Raw genomic sequence first — 15872 nt, forward strand, 5'->3', positions numbered from 1 at the left:
TTATTAGACACTTTTTCCCAATGGTATTTTTGTTTGTGTGTGGAGTCTGACAAATAGCTGCTCATTTATAAAAGTGAAACTCAAAAAATACTTCATGCAAAATGCTTGTAGTTCCCTGAAAACTCAGAGACACAGTCAAGTGGAAATAAAGAAGAACTTTGAGGTCAATCTTACTGGTTTGTTTTACAAACTGAGAATCAGGCCAAAGTTGCCTGTATTGCAATGGGTTCATCACCTTAATAACACACCAACCCTTCTCAATAAACAGGTGGCATGATTTCAAGCAAAGAGACTTGCCAGCTATTTGTATAAGGTACTCTACTGTAAGCTTCTTGAGTGTGCTGACCCCAAACAGTAGTGCTGACTTGAAATACAGGATGGCACCATGCAAAATTGTTGCCATGTATCCGGAACCATTTCTTGTCCAGTACATACAAGAAGAGGATAGCACTGTAGGTCCTTGAACCACAGAGAAGAACAGAGGCAGCCACAACTAAAGGCAACAATAAAATAGTAATTTCCTCTTCTTAGAACATAAAAAAGCTGAGAGAGTAACATTAGTGGCACAGTTCAAAGAGTAAACGAATTTCTCATATAACTCTGTCTTTAGGTTTGAACTCAGAGTTTGGAGGAAAGATAGTATGGCTTAAAGAAATCTCTTACATATATAATTTTATCCTATGTTCCAATACAAAGAAAAGAGAAAAGGAAAGGGAAAGGGAGGAAGGAAGGAAGGAAGGGAGAAAAAAGGAAGAAAAAGAAAGGGAAGGAGCAGATAGAAAGCCAGTTTTTTTAATATAATTTTAGAAGTGTCCCTGTTCACTTCTCCTAAACCTAGTCATTAGAGGTGAGTCATTACATCCAGACCAAACTCCTAGGAGGAAGAGTGCATGACAGTGACCAGGAGACAGAGCCCAAAGGAAGGCATCCTAGAGGCCGCCAATCACAATGCTTTTAACTGAAGGGTAGTAATCAGGAGAAGTATAGATGTACGGCATCCTGCATGTGTTAGGAGCATCATAAATAAGAAATTACTCCAGAGGCACCTACACACTCATGTTTATTGCAGCACTATTCACAATAGCCAAGTTATGGAAACAGCCAAGATGCCCCACTACTGACGAATGGATCAAGAAAATGTGGTATCTATACACAATGGAATTTTATGCAGCCATGAAGAATGAAATGTTATCATTCGCTGGTAAATGGATAAATTAGAGAACATCATTCTGAGTAAAGTTAGCCTGGCCCAAAAGACCAAAAATTGTATGTTCTCCCTCATATGTGGACATTAGATCAAGGGCAAACACAACAAGGGGATTGAACTTTGATCACAAGATAAAAGCGAAAGCATGAAAGGGAGATATGAGGATAGGTAAGACACCTAAAGAGTTAGCATTTGTTGCCCTCAACGCAGAGAAACTAAAGCAGATACCTTAAAAGCAACTGAGGCCAATAGGAGAAGGGGACCAGGAACTAGAGAAAAGGTTAGATCAAAAAGAATTAACCTAGAAGGTAACACACACGCACAGGAAATTAATGTGAGTCAACTCCCTGTATAGCTATCCTTATCTCAACCGGCAAAAACCCTTTTTCCTTCGTATTATTGCTTATACTCTCTCTTCAACAATTTAGAAATAAGGGCAAAATAGTTTCTGCTGGGTATTGAGGGGGTGGGGGGAGAGGGAGGGGGTGGGGGCAGGGGGGAGAAATGACCCATGCATTGTATGCACATATGAATAATAAAACAATAAAAAAATCAGTGAACAACAGCTTCTGACAAAGAAGCTTTTGTTAAAAGTCATATATGTGTACCTTTCTAGAAGGTTTGGTAAGCCAAAAGTTGCCTTGGATTATCTAAAGGCTTTACTGTTTGATCACCAAGATAATTGTAGGTGGATGATTCAGCTAATGGAATAGAGCCTTCTAAAACGTTTACGTAACCTCACGAGAATAAAAAAAAAACCATAAGGTAGGGCAGATGTTCCTAGTTGCTAGGGGAACAAACCCCTATGGAGGTCAGTCATCTTGAAGGCGGTGCTTCATGATGGCGTTTGTTTTAACTGTAGTGTTGGTGAAAACAATCAGGTAGACATTGTATTGAGCCCAGAAACTTCAGCCTTTGTACTTTCACAAATAATGTCAAAGGAACCTAGCTTGTGATGGAAGAAGTCCATTCCTGGGGTGCAATCGCGGAGATTCTGAGGTTTCTAGTCAGGTTGTTCTACGTGTGACTCAGTGCATCTTTCTGTCCTAGACCGTTGTCATAGCAGCATTTAGCATCTGTTGGGATTCTTTGTCCACATGTGCAGTTCCCTGACTAAAACATTATTGCAGTCTTTCCTTAGCCAGTCCCTACAATAGAAGCATTCTAGAAAAAAAAAAAAAACTTTTTTGTTGGTGCTGAGGTTTGAATTCAGGGCCGTGCACTTCCTAGACAGGTGTTCTACCCCTTGGCCATGCCTCCAGCTTTTTTTTGCTTTGGATCACTGCCCCCCATAGGTTTCACATTTTTGCCAGGGGCCAACCTGGGACCATGATCCTCCTACTTATGCCTTCCACCTAGCTGTGACTGTAGACATGTGCACAACAGTTTGTGGATTGAGATGGGGGTCTTTCTAACTTTTACCCCTCGCTAGCCTTGAAACTCCATCCTCCTGAACTCCATCTCCCAAGTACCTGGGATTACAGGTGTTCATCACCACGCCTGACCCCAGGAAATGTGTTAAGTGCTGTTGAATAGTCCATTTCTCCCCCTTTATAAACATGACTCATAGGAAGATGTTTATGAGCACTAATAGGGGATTATCATTTCCAGCATACTAAGATTCTTTAATTTAAAAAAATAATTTCATACATTCCCAGATTTAAATTCATATTTCATAAATAGTAACAAAAGCCAATAATAATATATCCCTGTTCAATGTATAATTTGTTTATGTCATTATTACCTGGGAGAGACTCCGTAATTTTTAAAAACATTACATCAAGATCTCAAAATGGATGTCATAATAAAAATCCATTTCTTTAAATCTTATGTGAAATAGATTTATAATAAAAATTTTACAGGAAACCAAATTAGCTTATTAAATAAACCAAGTCCTTTACGTATTTTCCTCTTTTTTAAGAGTAAGTTGGTGATTACAACTATATGAAAAGAGATTTCTTTAAAAGAAGATACTGAGTTCAGATGAAGTATGCTAGCAAGGAATGAAAAAACGGCAGTAAATGTAATTTTTTTCCCAAGATGAAAGATGCATTCCTAATCGACAGTTTGATGTTTCTGGTGAGATATTAGTTCACTCTTTGCTAAGTTCCTGACAGGGAGGTCACACATTTTGATTTCACTCCCACTTGCGGACAGATGTTAGTTTCAAGCTGCGATAAAGGTTTCTCTTCATCAAAGGGACATCATGAATGGTGCATTTTCAGTAGTACCCTCATTCTCTGAGCATGTCTCTGCTTTATCCTACTTGTTGTCCTTTAACCCTTTCTTTCCTCTACTTTTCTCATCTTTTTAGTTTCTTCTCCTTCCATCTAATCTTCTCACCTTCTCTTCAAACATTTTGAACTTGTTGACGCCAAACCTTACTTTTACTTTTTTCCCTCTTCATTGCCAATCACTACTCAGCACCTGCTCCATTACGCTGCACTTTCTTTTAACTCATTTATTACTGAGTCTTTCCTTGACAGTGTTGCTCCTACCTTCAGCTGGTCAGGGCCATTTTTCAAAGTCTGTATTTGAATGTATGTGTGTGTGTGCGCACACTAGAGGAGGGCAGGTAGGAGAGAAAAGAATCTTCAATGTTTATTCCAACTTCAGATTTTCCCCTTTCAACAATTGGAGAATCCTGTCAAGAATAAAGCTTGCCTTCCTACTCTCTGCCCATCATTGTGTTCCCTCTTTATTTCACCTGTTTTTTTTTTTTTAATTCCACCTCTTTAAAATAGCATTATTTGGGTGGGGACATAGCTCTAGTGGTAGAACATTTGCCTAGCAAGCATGAGGCCCTGAGTTCAAACCCCAATACTGCCAAAAATAAGACATTATTTGATTTGGTGCACAGGAGCTAGAGGTTGTACATAGAGGCTATCAGAGCATTTAGGAGAATGAACTGAACTGAAAGGAGAGTGATGCCTATACCCTTGGAGATGTGTAGACACCAGGTTAGAGGGAACAAGCCAGGCAAGAAAAAACAAGGTGGACCTGGTGTAACTCAGAAGAGCTAAAGCACCACATTTCAGTTGCCAATCTAGAACGAATGAACTCACAGAAACTGCCCCAACCAACAGATACTCCTTGGGTCATGGGTGAACACACCAGTGCATGGGGGTATACTTTATAAACAAGGAGTCATTTCTCCATTTCACTACTTTAATAATTTTGTCAAAGCAATCTGAATATGTATACAGACATGATTTCTTAAAAGAATGTGTAGCATAAAAGTCCCTGAGATACATACAACAATGACTTGAAATGTATGCCGTGTGATCATTCACCAAACTAATTACCAAAGATTTGGCTCCTCTCCTTCATTGTGCAATGTGTACACACACACACACACACACACACATTTACATTCAAATTCTCCTTTTTTGATGCCTGGATTTCTGCCAGTTTATTGCTCCTATGAATTAACTCATCCTTGGATTTAAGGAAGGCACATTGGGAGGGGAATTAGTTCTTTAAGCCCTAGAGTGACAATTAGTAGGATAGTAAGTGGAACTAGACAGTCCCAAGAGTTTATTCTGTCCAACCTCATTTTGCAGCTCAAGTGACAGAGGCTCAGGGGTGTTGTGACTCTCATGGACATGGCTAGCTGTATCACTGCTATCATAACTTAGGGAAGTCCTTCAGAGGGTCTGGACCTTGGCTTCTCCCTTTGTAAAAGGGACTGGTGGTAATCACATTTTCTAGGGGCTTCCCTTGTGACAGGTGCTGTGTTGAATGCTTCATGTATCTTATCCTCTTAGCACTTCATAAACTATTATAAATGAGAGATGACTGTGGATACACAGAAAAGTGTAAATAACTGCCAAGATCAGACGACTAGCTGCCAAGCTTGCTGAGGAACCCAGGAATATGTCTCCAGGATTCTTAAGCTCCAACTCCTAAATCCCTTCCAAGAAGCCCACTTGGGTTATATTTTTAAATGGATGCTTAGTTTACCAAAATCTTTACATCTTTAAAAGTCTAGAGCAGAGATGGTGAAATGGTACCTGAAAAATAGAAAAAGGAAAAAGGCCTGGAGGTGTTGGTCAAGTGGTAGAGCATGTGCACATGAGGCCCTGAGGTCAAACTCTATACCATCACAAAAAAACTAAACTAAGGAAGTTAATGGTCAACAGTTAAAATTACCTGCCTATTAAGGCCACAGGAGCAGAAAGTGACAGAGCTATGTACTTTCATGAAGCTACCCTGTCTTCCTTCTATTGTCAGGAATTAGAAACTGGAAAGAATGTGAGTACTGCATGAAAGTCAGATCACCTTCTGATGCAAATACCCTTCCAGGTGTTCTTATGTAATGAAGTCATCCAGTGCTAAAATATGAAATGTGTAATATATTTGAAAGAAAAGTTTATGTCTTAAAATAGGGCATGACCATGATAGGAAATATATAATACATTTATGTGCATTCTTCCTCACACTAAATGTTCAGTGAATAGGTAGCTGGTTTTTAATGGAATACTAAAAGAGCAGTGGCAAGGAATTTAGCTGTATAGCATACCAAAACAGTTCTTTTCAAAAGAGCATAAATGCCAATCTCCAAATGCAAGCTTAATTTGAAGAATTCTTGAAAATGGATTAGCTTTAGAGACTTATTTGAAATACATGATATGAGGCATCTTTTATTTCAAATTTATTCTGTCATATACGTTGAGATTTAATCTCAGACATAAAAATGGATATGAAAGCAACCTAAAATCCTTGCAAGGATCAATCAATCAATCAATCTATCTATCACCTATTCATGAGGACAGAGAATAAGTGGAGTGTTCACTGTTAGGCATATTCACTTATTTCCTGAAATGCTCACAAGGAGTGCTTAAGTATTTTCCTCTCATTTATAGCTTAAGGTTCTTACTCATTTGTCCAAAGTCACCCAGTTCAAATCTAAACCAAATTACTTTCATAAACTCTTACTGTACCATGCAGACCCTCAATAACACCAAGATCACTGGGCAATATCGGGTACCCATTTTAAAAGTAGAACTTTTATGTTTATTGGATAACTGGTACTTTGCAATTTTTTCTGTCTACATTATAATACTTTAATGAGGAAATGTTATCCATAGCTTTTAATTTCTCCTCTTAAGGGAAAAAAACTGAAGCACCTAGCTTTTAGTGAACTTTTTAAGTATATATGCAATAGATGTACATAGAGGTAAAACTTGACTCAGATAACTGTATTAATCAAATGCAAAAGCAGAACTCTGTATAAAACTAATCTTGGACCTTACACACAATAACTACTGAGGGTCTTTATCATAAAAGCTTGGGGATAAACTCCCATTATTTCAGGCTTTAAATCAAATGGCTTTCTAATCATTGACTTATGGTTTACATCATTAAAATTATCATGTGTTTGCTATGTAGCCCAGGCTGGCCTTGGACTCCAGATCCTTGTGTTTAAGCCTCTGGAAAACAGGAATTACAGCTGTGCACCACCATTCCCAGCTGACAGTTGTTTTATCAAAGTCACTATTCACTTTTTGGCAGTGGTAGGTTGTAAGAGTGTATGTTGAAAAAGACATGCCTTACATCTTTTTTTTTTTTTTTTTAATTTTCCCCAGGGCCACTAGCCAGTGTTTGGCACAGAGCAGGCAGACAGTATCCGGTTGGATAAGCTGCTCACTCAACAACCTGTAATGTCAATGCAAATAATTTCAAGATTGGTCCCACAGCATAGTCTCAAAGACACCAGAAATGTGAGAATTTGCTGTACTACAATGCAGACTGGGAGGGAGGCCTGAGTCAGGTAATTGCAGGCACTAGTTTACTTCTGTTCCCCAGGATCTAAACATTTGAATAAACACTGACAAAAAAAAATCTGCCACTAACAGACACTAGAAACTCATGATCCCATAATGCAATGCAATCTCGTTCACTGTTTGGCACTTCTGAGGGAATAACATTCCAGTTTAAATTTCAGGTCTAGCAAAGACATGAAACAAATTAACTGTGGAAGTGATATTGTGGCTTCCTTCTCTTCTGTTTGTCAACACAGGCTGGTTTGCTAGGAAAAGGGGGAGATGAAAGTTGCTTGTGCTTTATTTTCTCTGAACTTTAACGGTTTTTTTTAAAATCCAGGTTATAGGAAAATATAAAGAAGAAATAAATTAGGAGATGATTATTCACATTATGAAGGGATTCTCCATAGAGTTCCATTAAATACTGAACTCCCTTAGGGCTGGATTTTGGGGGTTTGATTTAAATGCCGCTTTTCAGGAATACATTGCTTGTGCAAAGTGAGGTACAACCATATATCTTCCTCCAAGGACAATCTACCCTCTTGTTTCCATTCATAGGGTGGAAGAACAAACAGTGCTTGTTAAGGAAGTTAACGGCTTCTTGAAGGGCGCTCCTCACTTTTCCCAGGATAGGAGGGTTTGAGGAATCCGGCCAACAAATTTGAAAAAAAAAAAAGAAACAAACAAACTTGTAGACACAATCGGTCCACTATTCTCACACCAATGCTTTTTCTAAAACCAGAGGTTTGCTTCACCTTAATCCAGGCAAATGTGAGTATGGGAGCAGTGAGTTTGATACTTGGAGGTTTCACAGGCCATAAGACTCCTGGTAGGGGAAGAAATTCAAAAAATCCACCCCGCCCTCACCCCCCACCCCCGCCGCCCAGCTTCTAGTAGCTAAGCTACTTCTTCACACTACCCGGTAAGAAAGGGTCCTTCTTCACCCCAATACTGATGCCCATCACAGCAGAGGAAGCCCAAGTGCTAGCTGTGAAAAAAATCACGAGAACCAACGAATTTTCCCACTCCATCCTTGTGCTAAATATTGTTAATTGGCAAGTCACCTTTATCCCAGGGTAAAAACAGGTGTTTGGAGAGAGCAGAGTCGGAAAAGCTCAAATCCAGGGAGGGTGGCTTCACCTCTGGAACCAGCCAGCCAAGTTGTGGATGCTCTTGGGTCGGTCCCCAGCTGTCTGCACAGCCTGGCAGGCCCGGCACCAGGGCTCGTCCCAGAAGGAAGTGATGTGCACTGCGTAGCTCCGGCGCCAGTGGAAGTAGCGGCGGTAGACCGCCAGGCTGCGGTCCAGGAAAAGCAGGTAGGTAGCCAGGGAGGAGGCACTGGGAAAGTCGTCTACGTGGATGAAGGCGCCACGGGGCACGAAGCGCTCGTAGTTGGCACGGTCTGGGCCTAGCACCACCGGTACCGCCCCGGCCAGCAACGCGTTGCGCCAGAGCTTCTCGGTGATGTAGTCCAGGTGCTGCGAGTTTTCGAAGGCCAGGTAGAACTTGTAGCGGGCCACCGTGTGCAGGAGCCCGCTGTCGGGCACCGGCAGCCCTGGGCCGCCCTGGCCGAACACGTCCACGGGCACGTGTCGGCTCAGCTGGTGGTAGTAGCGCACCCGGGCCTGGCGTTCATCCCAGTGGCTCACCACCCAGGCCACCAGCCCCCGTTTCCGGGCCAGCGGCGGGACCAGGCCTGGTGGCTGCTCGCGGGGGTGGCTCCTGGGGTAGAGGTAGCCGTATGGCACGAAGACGTCCGAGTCGGCCCGGTAGGAGAGCGTCCAGTTGAAGAGGTCAGCGTCCAGGCCTCGCAGCCCCGGGGAATGGGAGGGCGACTCGAAATTCATCCACACCCAGCGCTGGCCCGGGGGCCTGGGGCCCGAGGCCGCCAGAGCTTCGGCCGCCGCGGCCCCCGCTTCCTCCTGGCCGTGTAGTTCGCGCAGCCCCAGCTCCGCCGCCGCGCCCCCCGGGACGCCCCAGGGCGGGGGCCAGTCGGGGGGACCCCGCACCAGGTCGCGGTGGTGGAAAAGGACAGCCTGGGCCTCTCCATAGGCCTCACGGTCGGTGAGGAGGCGGCAGCCGCTGATGTTGAAGCGCAGCCCGCAGTCGGGGGGCGGCCTGGCCGCGCCCCCGCGGCCCCGGAAGGGCTCCCACCATAGCAGGACGCCCACCGGCCGCGGCGGCGCAGGGGACGGCCACAGTGGCGGCAGCTGTCCCCAGCAGGCGTAGGCGGCCAGTGCAGTGCACAGCAGCCCGGCGGCCGTCAGCGCCCACGCGCCCCGCGGCGGCCCCCGGCGTCGGCGCTGCGGGCGGCCGACGAGGCTCCACGGCGCCCCTGTGGAGCGCATGGGCCCAGCCGCCGCCGCTTGCCACGCGTCCGCCGGCGGGGAAGGGCGGCACCGGGTCTCATGCTGTCGCTGAGGCTGCGGCTGCCTCTGCCGGTCACCGCTGGCCGGGGAGCGAGAGGGGGCGGTCCCGGAATCCAAAGGCCCGCGGGCCCGGCTCCCCTCCTCCCGCAGCCAGGGCGAGGTGAACCGGGCGCTGAGCGCAGCGAGGCGCCGCCCTGCCTCGCGCTTCTCCAGTCCCGCGGGCCTGGCTCCGGGCATTTCCGGCTGCGCCCCTGTCCGCTCTTCGCCCGGTCCACAACCCCGGGGCTCCCAGGCTGCGCCCCACAGGCGCCTCATCCTCGACTGCGGGTCCACTATCTGGGCCTTCTGCCGTTACCTGCCTTCCAGCTGCGCCCGGGACCTGGTCCAGAGTGGCCCGAAGCCTAGCTTTCCAGACTTAGCACACGTGAGGGAGCTTGAGACCCTCTAAAAGCTGCCGCCGGGTGGTAGCAGGAGCAGGCACTGACCAAAGGCACTTCGGGCTCGCACGGTCCTGCTATCCGCCAGCGACGCCCGCCGGAGGGAGGGAGCCAGCCCTACAGCAGCTACCGAGAGGCGGCTGGAATGAGCCGCCGAGAGGCACCCGTCTGCTGGGGCCAGGACCCGAACAGGCCAGCTGTACAGAGTCAGCCCCGCGACCCTGGACCCGCAGAGGTGGTGCATTTTGTGAAACCAAGTTTTCATTGTGACTACTTACCGGAACATTCCCTTTGCCTACAACCACAGCAGAAGAAAGAGAAATGTTATCTGAGTAGTTGAAGCACAGCCTTTCACCTGATATTTTTTCTGACTGCAGGCTGACAGCATTCCTTATCACCACAGTGGGTGAGGACTCATAAGCCAAAGATAAGAATATGGTCCTTGAGGCTTTTGTCTTCAGGGAACTGAACTTAACTACTCAGTGAGATAAGTGAATGAACACCACTATTAATTTTACTAAGCACTTAAGAGTCTACTTAATTTCTGCACTCAAGAACATTAGACAAAACATTTGGGACTATAAAATGATGACTAAGATAAATGTTACTGCACCCAGGCTAGACTAAACCGTACCCAAGTACAGGCTGGCCTCTTTAGGTTTATCAATGAGGCAATAATCAGGTCTCTACATCTATGTCACTTGAGGAATTTTTTTCTCTAAGGCTAGAGAAAATTTTGAATTTCTGGGTCAGGGCCTTCATTATTTTTCTCATCTTTTATTCTGTGGAATTCTAAACAGGCCCTGGGTGGGGCTGCTGACCCTAATAGAGGAGGCAGTCTTAGAAAAGTTTCAGCAAATCCCTTCTGTGTGTTCTGGGGTCCACCCTAGAATGTGATATAAACTATAGGATGTTAGGGGAGAGAGATAGCTGGGAATGGGGCCATCCTGCTGACTGTTAACGGGTGTCATTGGTACAGAAAATAAACCAGGATTTGCCATTTGGATTTTATGTTTATGTACTTATTTTTTAAATTTCTAACATAAACATTATGCATACTTATAGGATGCTATGTGATGTTTCAAAACATGTATACATTGTGTAATGTTCAAATCAGGGTACATATCTGTCTCTTCACACATCATTTCTTTATGGCAAAAGCATTCAAAATCCTTTCTTCTAACTTTAAAAGATACCTGCAGTATATTATCCACCATCTGGATTTATTATTAGGAACGTTTTTATTATAGATCAAGAGCAGAGTGTAAACACTTCTATAATAGTGGTTTCAGGTGGGTTTGCCTATCAACCCCTCAGCAGCAGCATTAGGCATTCTGCCTGTACCCATCAACCTAGTTACATTTTCTCCTACACAATCAGTAGGCTATAATGTTTCTAAAACTTTTTTATTTGAAAAATAGTAGTAGAGATACTACTTTATTTGAAAGTAGAAATTTCAGTAATTTTTCACTTTTTAATTATAAAAAAGCTATAAAGGCCCAAATAACTTTTTCCAATCCAAAGAAGGAAAGAATGTTGCATTGGCTTTCTTTTTAATGCAGTTCTAAAGTCTACATTGATGCACTTCTCTGCTGTGTGAATTAAGTAAGTCATCAGAGCGAGAGCCTAAGATGTGCCTGGCACATGGTGGGAGGCATTTTGTAAATGTAAACCTGCTCGCTTGCTGGCCTTCCTCCCCAAGGCCAGGCTAACAGGATTAGGACAGTAGATAAGCAATTGCTGGGGTGGACTTCGAGGAGATGTACTTCAGCTATGAAGGTTGTAGAGTCCTTGGAAGGTTTTAGTAAAGTAAGAGCATGTCGTCTAGTACTCATTCAATGCTCATTGACTGCTCATTGAATGAATGGTGGCTCTTAACGTATTACTGAAATTTTCTCTCAGTATCTCTGTTCTCCCCTAGAAAGTAGGTAGATATCAAGAGATCTTGGCTGTGTGAATGACTTGCTGTCAAATTTGGTAACAAAAAGTCATTGATATGGGTATTTTAAGGCCTGATAGTTTCCATAAAACCTTGCATAGAAAGAAGTGGCTTTCAGTTGCAAACATGAAGACACAGGAAAGTCAGGTATAAAGAAGGGCTTTGGGATCCTAAGGGCTGATGAAGTAGTGGAGAAGAAAGCTCCATAATTCAAGGCTTAATGCATCAAGGTGAGTGAACAATCAATTCACAATGTCTTATTCAGTTCCAAAATCATACATAGGATACAGTTCCATGGGAACAACAACCAGGCCAACTGTAGTTCTTACAATTCAAACTCATTCTTTATTCCTTACCAAGGAAAGAGTTCATTTGATAGTAAGACCACCCTAGTTTATTTTAAGCCCACCCTAGTGCTACTTACCAGAGAAATTTGATATTTCCTATGAAAGCCCCAAAATGTGTTCTGATAGCCAAGTTTCCAGTCAGAGCCAATCTTTGTCTGCATGAGCTCTGTGACAGCCAGGCGACTTACAAAGGGAGTGGTTAGATCTGAGATTTGTGCTACTGAAAATTGATCTGCTAAGTATAGTTTCATTTATTATTCCTTGAAGAGAGAAAAGAGCAACTCAGAGCTCCTCCCACCATTATATACTTGGAAATGGTGAGGGGCCAGTGAGCAAGTGTGGCTGTAAAAGCAAATAGGTGGGATTGTTTCCTTTATCAGGCACAATTATACACAGGTATATAATTGTGCAAATACATATGGAAAGGACTAATTACAGGTTGTTAGGAAATGTGTAGGATTAATAGCAAATCTATAATTCATTCATTGTTATGCTAAATCCGAGATATAAATAAAATCCTTGATAAAAATAAACCTGAAACAAAGCTTTTTTCTATTTATGCAAGCAAAATGATTTCTCACCTGACAAAAATTGTCATAGTCAATGTGACATGTTATTATACTTTGTAGTTTTCCACTGTATGCATTCAAGTTCTTCCTATGAATCTGGTTCTGGGTGGAAACGGAGGCCTTGGACTGGACATGGAATGCAAGAATTTTGGATGCTCAGGAGAATATACAGTAAAATTTTGGCTAATGTTGGAAACATTTGCATGACATTTTAACTACCCTTTCCTAAAATAGAGATGATTGTCAGTTCTATGCAAAAGTGATAGAATACAAGATTCACCCAAAAGAATATCACTTTCAGCCAGGAGCCGGTGGCTCACACCTGTAATCCCAGCTACTCAGGAGGCAGAAATCAGGAGGATCGTGCTTCGAAGCCATCCTGGGTTTGTGAGACCCTGTCTCAAAAACAGCATCACAAAAAAGGGCTGGTAGGTGGTCCAAGGTGTAAGATCTGAGTTCAAGCCCCAGTACTGGAAAAAAAAAAAGAAAAAATCATTTTCACATTGAAATAAACATGTCAACATCACACACTACAAGTGCCTGCTGTATGTCTAATGAATACTTATGAAATGAATAAGTAGGTGAGTGAATAAGCATCACTATTAATTTCATGAGGCAATAATGAAGCAATTCCATTTCTGCAGTCCTGCACATAATGCAAAAGTTCTTGAACCATAAAATGATGACGAAGATAAGTATTACACCACTCAAACATAAGGTAAAAAACAACAACAAGAAAGTATCCTAGTGGCCTCTCCCAATCTAATTCAGGTTCTGTCTCCTTTCTCCACCCCAAGTCTACTTGAGTCCTTAGTAAAATAAATTAGCACAAATCTCATACAGTTCAAACATATCTGGCCTGAACTCCCTGTGGTATCTACCCCACATCAGAGTTTCTGCATGGCTACAGCCTAACTCCAGGCCGTCCAACTCCCTGCAGATAGAGAACAAGACCTTAACTATCTTACCCTCCTGCTGTCTCACCCCATTTCTCACACCCAGGGCACACCACAGAAAAGAAAAAGCAAAGATGTTTCCCTGATAGGTCAGGTAGTTCTACCTTGACCAATACATTCCTCTCAGGCAGCCAGTCAGCACAGAACAGGGGGTTTGAATGAGCTCCATCCATCACACTCATTCCTGTGATCTATAAAAAGGGCATGGGACACTTGGAATATTAAGAAATACCTGTTGGATTAAAGTGAACAAAATTAGGGACACACAAATGACTATTGAGTAGCACAAAGAATAGAAAAGTAAATGCATACTGCTCATATTGTTACTCAAAGGTCAGCATAACTATCTTGATTCTAATTCAGGCAAGACAAGTAACCATAGTTAGAGTGATATCAAAATTTATTAGGAAAAGAATACATTTTCAACAGAATGAAAGCAGGCGTACTCTAGGGTGAGGATGACAATATTAGCCTTTGGGGATATGAGTATTTATTAGGATTGCTGTGAGAAATTCCTATCTGTAGGTCTAGACTTTGGGGCTGTCACAGGTACACAACAGGAGGCTAGGGTGGGCTTACAGAATTTTACAAATGATTACTGGATCCATTTGACCCCTAGAGGGGGCCTGGATCTTTCTTTTGTTAAGTAAAGATCTATTATTCCAGGAACTGTAGTCGTAGACTCACCTTTGAGAAGTTGGGGGACTCAAAAGCATCTCCTGACATCCCATGACCTGGGTGGGCTGGTCACCTGTGAGTGTTTTCCTCTCGAAGACCTTGTGATCTCTTCTTACATTTTAGGTTCCCTTCACATATCCTCATCGTTCATGGCTAACTGCTACCTATTGATACAGCAACAGGAAAAAGTTTCTGAAAAAGTGAGATAGTCAAATTGTATTGTCCCAGGTCCAGCTTTCTGTGGCCAAACAAGCCACATCCCAGAAATCTTGCAAGATACATGAGTGAAATAATATTAATAATGCAGGCTATAAGATGATTTTTGTTTAAAAAAGATTATTTTCAATCACTCCAAAAAGAACTTTTGGTTTGTGTTTAATATGTGTTTTCTAGTGCAATTCAATAAACTTTTGGTCTTAGTGAGAGACAGATGCTGTCCTGCCGTCTAACTGCATAGCAGGAACTACTTCTGCTATCTTGGCAGCATCTTTGGGCCCTGCATAAAAAGAAAGCCTCTTTTTTTCCTTCACACATAGGACTTTTTGTCACCATTAAAAATACTGATTTTAAACAAATTCTTGGACTGGTGGTTCATATCCATCAGCTTGTTCAACCATTAGCTTTTCCAGAGTTCCTGTCTTCACCTGGAAGCTCCATGAGTTTTCCCAATTCAAACTTGGGCTTCCTCTGCATTTTTGTTCTTCTAATGAAGACGTCATGAAGTGGATAAATAGATTGGCATGCTTTTTCTGTGTCTTTCCCAGTGCTGTCTGGAATCAATGTATTAACTGCTTCTTTCAAGTCACTTGTCTGTACCTCTAAGGTCATGATTTCCATCATTATTCTTCTGGATTTGGCAGACCTGTTGATGATGAGGATAGGAGGTCTTGCATATCTGAGAGTTGTGTTTTTTAGTAGAACCAACACAAAATAGATGATGCAAATAACCATTGGTAATCTTAACATTAACATGAGCTTCAGCCATGGTCTGCCATTTTTTGATCATGGAACACATTTTGTCATGGATAAGGCCCATGCCATAGAAGTTTGTCAGACAGTCCTTGCCCTGAAAATTTTTCTAAATGCAACTTTATCATTCTGTAGATCAGCAAGGCTCACTTTAAACACACAACCCTTGAGGGCAATCAGGTGCAGTTTTGGTTCCTGAAGTACTTGTGACCAGTGTTTTCCAACATTTCTTAAACTGAACACAGCCAGTGCTTTCACATCATGCCAATCTTTCTCAGAAAATGGATCAACCATTTTCTTCTTGGCTCCCTTTTGCCATCTTTTGTAAGGTGTTTGTTCTTGTTGACTGCCATGGTGCTGTTCAGAGAGCCAAAAGGGCAGAGGCCTCTTTCCTGAAATAACTCACTATTCATACTTACTGTCCTGGAACATCCAAGACATCAAGCACAAACTTTTCCATGAAAGGCATAAATACCATCAAACCACCCATTTGCAGAGCTGCTGTTTTTGCCTCTGACTTTCTGGGCTCCATTTCCCAATTTGTACTTTCAGAAATGTGATGAGGATTGTTAGAAGATTTAAATGATGGCCCCATCATTTGCTGTGTTCCTTTAAAGGATAAAATATTCTAGATAT

General features: G+C 42.9%; 2 protein-coding genes and 1 pseudogene across 2 annotated transcripts in view; all 3 read right to left on the reverse strand.

Moving 5' to 3' along the window:
• The window catches only part of Piwil4 (piwi like RNA-mediated gene silencing 4), a 54454-nt gene extending 44432 nt beyond the window's left edge, over window positions 1–10022 (reverse strand). The window contains exons 1-2 of the mRNA XM_074059737.1: window positions 9827–10022; window positions 9697–9755 (exon numbers count right to left, since the gene is read on the reverse strand). Of these exons, the coding sequence (XP_073915838.1) occupies window positions 9697–9755; window positions 9827–10022 (255 nt within the window). The remainder of the gene's footprint in view (window positions 1–9696; window positions 9756–9826) is intronic.
• On the reverse strand, window positions 7853–10176 carry Fut4 (fucosyltransferase 4). The gene has a single exon (XM_020172218.2). The coding sequence runs from the start codon at window positions 9654–9656 to the stop codon at window positions 8109–8111; it is 1548 nt and encodes a 515-aa protein (XP_020027807.2). The 5' UTR covers window positions 9657–10176; the 3' UTR covers window positions 7853–8108.
• Window positions 10177–14833: 4657 nt separating this feature from the next.
• Window positions 14834–15589, reverse strand: LOC109691938 (small ribosomal subunit protein eS1-like; annotated as a pseudogene).
• Window positions 15590–15872: the final 283 nt, after the last annotated feature.

Source organism: Castor canadensis, chromosome 2, assembly GCF_047511655.1.
Source record: "Castor canadensis chromosome 2, mCasCan1.hap1v2, whole genome shotgun sequence".
Lineage (NCBI taxonomy): Eukaryota > Metazoa > Chordata > Mammalia > Rodentia > Castoridae > Castor > Castor canadensis.

Excerpts from the sequence above, each read along its gene's own strand:
- Fut4 (XM_020172218.2), bottom strand. The coding sequence starts at position 9,656 with ATGAGGCGCCTGTGGGGCGCAGCCTGGGAGCCCCGGGGTTGTGGACCG.